The following is a 6,845-nucleotide window of genomic DNA, read 5'->3' as shown; positions in this document are numbered from 1 at the left end:
TGATTTTGCTTTGTATGCTTCACATGCCATATGCTCCTATTTTTCATGTATTTTACAGCGAATGCACCTGTTTTCCACCCTTTGAATCTTTGTTATGCTCGAAAATGACGTCACTCGTTGTCCCCTTTTCTTGTTATCATTTCTTTTTTACATTTCGACCGGGTGTATGTATTGTTGGTTCATGGAATTGGTGGGGGTATTGGGATTATTTTGATAGATGGAGTTTGGGGCTTGAAGAAATAGATGATGGTGGTTTGTTGCGGGGTGGTTTGAAGTTGTTAATGGATCGTATGGACGGGGATTCGGACTGGTTGCTTTAGGTAGTTTGGCTCCATGTTAACTGGGATCGATTTGACTTTATGGGTGGACTGGATTAATCGGGTTGACTTAGGTTGACTGGACTGAATGAGTCGACCTGGTTTCGACTGGATTTAATGGTTGACTCGATCTCGGGTTGATTGGGTTTGCCTGAGCCGGACATGTTCACTGGGTCGAGTTGACTAGGTTTTAGGTTGAGTCGACCCAAGTTTGGTTTTGGTTGGATGGGTTGGACATAGATTTGACCTAGATGGGATGGATTTGACTTTTTGGTTGACTAAGTTGGGTTGGTTTTGACCGGATTCGTGGGTTGACTTGATCTTGGGTTGACTGGGTTTTAGGTTGAGTTGGTCACGTTTACTGAGTTGAGTAGGGTTGGATCGGTCTTGGGTGAGTTGGTCGAGTTGACTGGGTTTTAGGTTGAGTTGACCCAGGACGGGTTTGACTTGACTTGGTTAGGTTTAACCTAGGCAGATTCCTCGAGATACGGGATTTTTGCGTTGTTGATTGATCACATGGCGACTTGCAGATGGGTAGAGAGCGGAGGAGCCGAGTAGTGCATCAGTCATCCGATGATGAGGAGGAGGAGGCGAGGCCCCGGACTCGGGCTCGCTTTGCATTGGGATCCGGCGTGGCCACAGAGTATGGTTGGCCGAGACAGCCTTCACGTAGGCCTGATTCAGCGTCGGTAGCTGGTTCTTCGTTTGGCAGCAGGGCAGATGAGGTCAGTTCTTCTCACAACGGTCCATCTGAGGATCTGTCGAGCGGTAGTGGTAGAGGTCAACGCGATGGCCGAGGTCGGGCAGATAGGACCGTAGGCGCCGGTAGAGTTGGTAGAGAGGTTCCCAGGGTTGAGATTCCTGCAGAGGAGAGTGAGAGAGTACCAGATACCTCTCTTCTCCGTGGATTAGGGAGGCATGTCTCTATGTTGGTTCGTTTGGACATCCCTACACCCTATCCTTCAGCCAGTTTCAGGGGTAGGTGGAGTGCCTTTCTTTCTATGGCCGCCCTGTTCTCGGATGATATTCGGACGCAGTTTGCCACCGTGGGCTTTGGTGCTTTCTTGCAGATACCGTCTTTCAAGGCGGATCGACCCTTGTTCTTGGCCATGGTGGAGAGGTGGTTTCCGGCGACTCATTCATTCCACATGCCAGAGGTGGAGATAGGCATCAGGCCTTCAGATTTTGTGGCGATTACAGGTATCGCGATGGATGGAGAGCCTCTGCCTTTGACTCTGTTATCTATCCAGGAGGTGGGAGAGCTGTTGGGCATCACTAGAGTACCCGCTTCTATGGTGGGGAAGCATGGTAGGATTAGCACAGAGGTGTTGGTGGGTCTACTGTTGATTGAGGGAGAGGATGGAGCTCCGCCTACTTATAGAGAGAGATCGGCCCGCTTCGGTGATCGTGATTTCGACATTATTTTCCGGATCTGCTTTCTCTTTCTCATTGGTAGCTGTTTCTTCTTAGAGGGCGATTCTTCAGTTTCCACCACATTTCTCTCTGTTATGCATGATATCGATCACATTGGCGATTTTGATTGGGGTAGCCTCATTTATGGTACCATTCTGGCTGGTCTTGATCGAGTAGTGGTGGGCATTACTGCGCCCCGTGGAGCTGGCATCTCTACTCGATTCTTTTGGCATTTTATTGAGGTAAACTGGGTTCTGATTTTATTTCTCTATCTAATTCTCCTTCCACTTCCTATTTTCTCATCTGACGCCTTGCTCTTTCTTTCAGATCTTCGTTCACGTCTACTTTCCCTTTTATCTGCCCACCCGTCGTCATCCTGACGAGGGTTACCCATTGGGGGCGTTTTGGGCCACCAGAGATGCTAGGGCCATTAGGAGCAGCCCCAGGAGTGCACGGGCCCACATCGACCGGTGTCGTCTTCGAGACGTGAGTACTTGAACTTTTCTCTTTCGTTTGGCCTTAAACTTTTCTGTTTTTTGACTATCTCTTTTGCAGATCTTCTCTGTTACTTTGCGAGACCTTCCCCGCACCGTTAGCGGGAGGCAGGAGGTGAGGAACGCCTATAGGCGTAACACCAGGCGACAGCGCTACCCCTACTTTATTGGTGAGCAGAGATATACATTCTATCTAGGGGAGCGCTTGTTCTTTCAGCATGACGGGAGTCTTCGCATCCCTGTCGCTCCACCTGAGCCTATCTCGGGTGCGATAACGGTGGATGAGTATTTTGCCCAGGCGAGGGGCGTAGATGCTGCTGGACTGGTGAGAGGGGGTGACTACCAGGCGTGGTTCCGAGAGGCCTCTATTGGGTGTATTATGCCTGCTGTCACTGCCCGGGCCGGGATCACTGAGATTGGAGGGGTCCTTCTACAGGACCATGCTGTCACGGTATATATTCTATCATTGCCTTCCTTCTTTTAGAATTTTCTGCTTTTTGTCATTCTTACTTGGTTGATTTTCTTGTTTTCAGGCTGATGATCTTCGTCGTCTTCGAGAGGGTTACGATGTGATCGAGGCCCAAGCGGCGAGGGCAGTAGAGATGGAGAACAGGTGGAGGGCCTCTAGGGCGGAGGTGGAGGGCCTCTAGGGCGGAGGTGGAGGAGCAGGCTGCTCGGTTGGAGGAGCAGGAGGCTCGTCTCGAGACTCAGGCGGCCCGGATCCAAGAGTTGGAGCTGGAGATGGCCATGCGTGAGTCTCGCTTTCAGGCTGAGATGGTACGTCATTTCGCTTACTTTCTGTCTTGTAGCTCGTAGTTCACGGTATTAAATTTTGACTGGTTCCAACATATGATATTTCCAGGACTATCATCGACGCCGAGATGGAGCGAGCACCTCTGCGCGGCCTCCGACACCTCCTAGGGTAAGTACTTACATTTTAGCCGTTCATTTCTCTACCCATGCTGCATATATCATTTCGTTCATTTCTATATCCATGCTGCATATGTCATTGTGCTTTGTTTCTCTTATTTTCAGGCCTCCCCTTCTACCGGACCTGTTGTCCCCGGCGTTGATCTCGCGGGTACTACGGAGCAAGATGCTGCCCTGGATGCGGAGCTATTCTTCACGGATTCGGAGGGACGGTTGCGGATGCACGGCCTACCTTCTTCCGGGGTGTCTGGCTCGGGTGCTGTGGCTGGATCTTCTTCTGGAACTATCCCAGAGACTCAGAGTGCTCGGGACGATGCTCCCCCCTCTGTCTGACTTTGTTTTTTTTTTTTTTTTGTACCTTGCAAAACATTGGATGTTTCTATATTAGACTTTCAGCTATTGTACGCAGACATTATAACCTTGGTATATATATATGCATTTATGCTCATTGTTCCTTGTATTTGTTACATTGTCATGACTATATGTGTAATTCATTCGAACTTCTCGGGTGAGATATCGTTCATTGGGGGTTCTTGAGTCCTTTCGAGTGTCGGTGAGTCTATTGGCGGGTAAAGGGGTGCGACGAGGGTCCCAAGGACCCTTCGAGTGTGCTCTTGAGTGGTGTGAGTCGTTTGGGACTCATGGCGAGTAATGTGGTCCTTCGAGGTCTAATTTGGCCTAGTATGATCTTGACGAATTCCCATGTGCCCGATATATATCTCGAGAAATTTTGCGAGCTTTGAAAACATTTATCGGGCATGTAGGAATTCCGGGGTTACCAGCACTTCTACTGACTTGGTTTCGAGGTTGAAGAATGTTCTGGTCCGTGCTCTCAGCACGGATGGACTTTTCAATGGTTCATCCGTTCCAAGAGCACGGATAGGGCATTTTATGTCTTATCCGTGCTATGGGAACGGATCAGTCATATCTTGCTTCATCCGTGTTGTTGGCACGGATGAGTTATCTTTGATTGCATCCGTGTTTTGGGCACGGACCAGCACGATGTACTTTAGCTTTCACCTTGCCCTAACATCTCACTTTCACCTTTACTTCCTTTTTTTACTTTTGGCCGATTTTTAATCTTCTTCTTCCTTCAAGCTTCTTCTCAAGCTTTATGGAGGTGTCATCCACTCTTCCCAACTTGAAAAGGTATGGCATTGTTGACTCTTTTTTGAGTAGTTGGATAGATAGCATGGATAATGATGATAGAGCTCGATGGTGCTTGAACAAGTTGGGGTTCACCCTCTCGTTGCCTAAGGTCCCATTGCAATGGGGTTTGATTGAGGCTATGTTGGGGTATTGGATTCCCGAGCTTAATCTTTTCCGGTTTGGGGTACATGAAATGACTCCCACTATCGAGGAATTTGAAGTATTGTTGGGGCTTGAGATATCGGGCCCCGTCGTGATTCCGCCTTTGCGTGATGGATTCCGGAGTGAGGCTTCCGAATTTTTGGGCATAAATCGCAAATTTTTGAAGATTCCGGATGGCGGATCGATTTTGAAGACAATGTCCAAGTCTTTTTTGGTGGACCGCCTCACGGATCCCTCGAAGCCTCTGATTCATTTTAATGCTCTCACTTTGATGGCGGTGAGTCAACTCTTGTTCCCGGGTGGCGGAGACATCATAGATCTTTCTCTTATTCACGTTGTGCAACAAGTCCGGGAGGGACGCCGGTTGGCCCCGATGCTTTTGAGTGGAATGTTCCAGTCTCTCACGACTTGTTCTTTGGGCCGCGATCGGACCTTTCGGGGATGTGCTCCTCTCCTGCAGGTAGATTCCATTTTAGTTTGGTTTAAAATTATGAATTTGAATTTATTAGTTTCCCAAGTTTTAGAATACTCCTGTTATTGTAGCTCTGGTTCATGGATCATCTGGCTTCGACCGAAGTGGTTAATCGCCCCTTTTGCGTGAATGCCGATCTCGTACTGATGATGTCGAAGCGAGCTGCTCCTTTTATCTCAGGCGGCAAAGAAGAATGGTATTCTTTTGTCGGCAACCTTGATGATGAGGAAGTGAGATGGGTTGGTGCCTTCCAACCCCGAGGGTCCCCCGTGATTGCTTTTGATGGGGCTCGTTTCCTTGTTTTGATTGGTCTTCACGAGGCAACTCATTACGTACCACTTCGGGTTCTTCGTCAATTTGGCTATGACCAAGGCGTGCTCCTCCCGGAAAATTTTAGTGAGTTGGTTGGTCCGTTGTCGACTATACTCTTGAGTCGACTCGTGAAAGAATGGGGTCGGGTTGAGGTTCTGAGTCGACCCATCTTTGCAGCACACCAGTTCTCGGCATACTTGCATTGGATTCAAGAGCTTGTTTCTGGGAGACCATCGGTATCCATAATTCCTCGGACACGTCCCGGCGCTTCATCTTTCTTTGATTACAGAGATCGAGTTGAGGAGTCTCAAACCGATCATCGTCGAATTCAGGCTATTTGGCTCAAATTCGAAAAGAAGATGCAGAAAGAGGTTACTCGACTGACATCTGCCCTTGTCCAGTCCGGAAGTGGTGATAGTAATGAAGTGGCTAGGCTTCGAGCTGAGGTTGATGAGTTGAGGGATCGACTTGCCCAGTGTCCTCATTTTGAGGACTTTGCAGCATACTTGGTGAGTCGTGATGCTTCAGATGCCGAGAAAGTGATGGTGAGTCAGGCTGCCCGGATCCGTGCTTTGGAGGAACGCCTTGACTCCTTTTTCATTTCTCACCATGACATTTGATTGACTGCGTTGTATTCGCCCTTGTCTTTTTTTTTTTTTTTTTTTTTTTGTATTTTCTTTTCCTTATGCGGATGTATGCAAAATGTCGAAGGACTAATGCAAAGAAAATAGGTTTTGTACTTACTTGGCCTCAGGTATATCTATTGTTCTTGAAAACTTGAGGTTTTGTTGAATACATTCTAGATTTGTCATCATTGGCCAAAATAGTAGTTTTGAAATGCAATTTTGTGAAATGCCTTTATCAAATAAGTACGATAAATTCAGAGTTTGCAAAATCTTTGGTTGTGACGATTTTGGTGTTTTTGCCCAACACGGGTGATGCAGATGTCGATTATTCTTTTGGTTCCTTTAGAATCATTCCCAGTGCCCTGGTGTCGGAAGGTCGTTATCCGTTTGGGGTCTTGGAGTTTTTGGATGGATTTTGCCGTTCACAGTTTATACTCTTGCGGGCCAGGAGTTTTTTTTTTTTTTATTTTTTTTTTTTTTACCCTTATTGCCCCTGGTGCCAGTTACGGTTTTCACCAGACCCGGTTTCCACATTTTTGCGCATCGACGTCCTTTTTGGGATTTTCATCGTGCCGGTGGCTTTGATCTTGCCATAGTCTGATTCTTTTACTCATAGCGTCCTTTCGGATTTTCACTATGCCCTTTCAGACTATGCTTGTATCTTTAGATTTTTACATTACAATTCTGTTCGGAGTCTCTGTGTCTCTGTGGCTTGGTGACTCAAGTTGAGCTGCGAGATCGGCGACTCTACTCTTGTAGTGGCACTCTTTCTCGAGTAATAGATCTGGATTCCCCTCTCGAGTTTGCTGACGACTATTCGTGGTTCGGCGACTCAAGTTGAGCTGCAAGATCGGTTACTCTACACTTTGAGTACTCTTTTTTTTCGAATATCCGACCTGGATTCCCCTCTCGAGTCTTCCAACGACTAATAAGACTTCGGAGATTCGGACCAAGTCGCAAGATCATCGAT

The 6,845-nt window shown here is 47.6% G+C and overlaps 1 protein-coding gene across 1 annotated transcript; it reads left to right on the top strand.

Moving 5' to 3' along the window:
- Positions 1–847: 847 nt before the first annotated feature.
- On the top strand, positions 848–2,874 carry LOC147398235 (uncharacterized). Its single transcript, XM_086446680.1, has 4 exons — positions 848–1,972; positions 2,058–2,216; positions 2,286–2,675; positions 2,758–2,874. Exons 1-4 carry the CDS (start codon positions 848–850, stop codon positions 2,872–2,874), a joined length of 1,791 nt encoding a protein of 596 aa, XP_086302806.1.
- The last annotated feature ends 3,971 nt before the right edge of the window (positions 2,875–6,845 follow it).

The sequence above is a fragment of the Akebia trifoliata genome, chromosome 7 (genome assembly GCF_017979445.1).
Source record: "Akebia trifoliata isolate Shusen 1 chromosome 7, ASM1797944v1, whole genome shotgun sequence".
NCBI lineage: Eukaryota > Viridiplantae > Streptophyta > Magnoliopsida > Ranunculales > Lardizabalaceae > Akebia > Akebia trifoliata.
The sequence above is the reverse complement of the archived record's forward strand: the minus strand, read 5'-3'. Positions and strand labels throughout refer to the sequence as shown.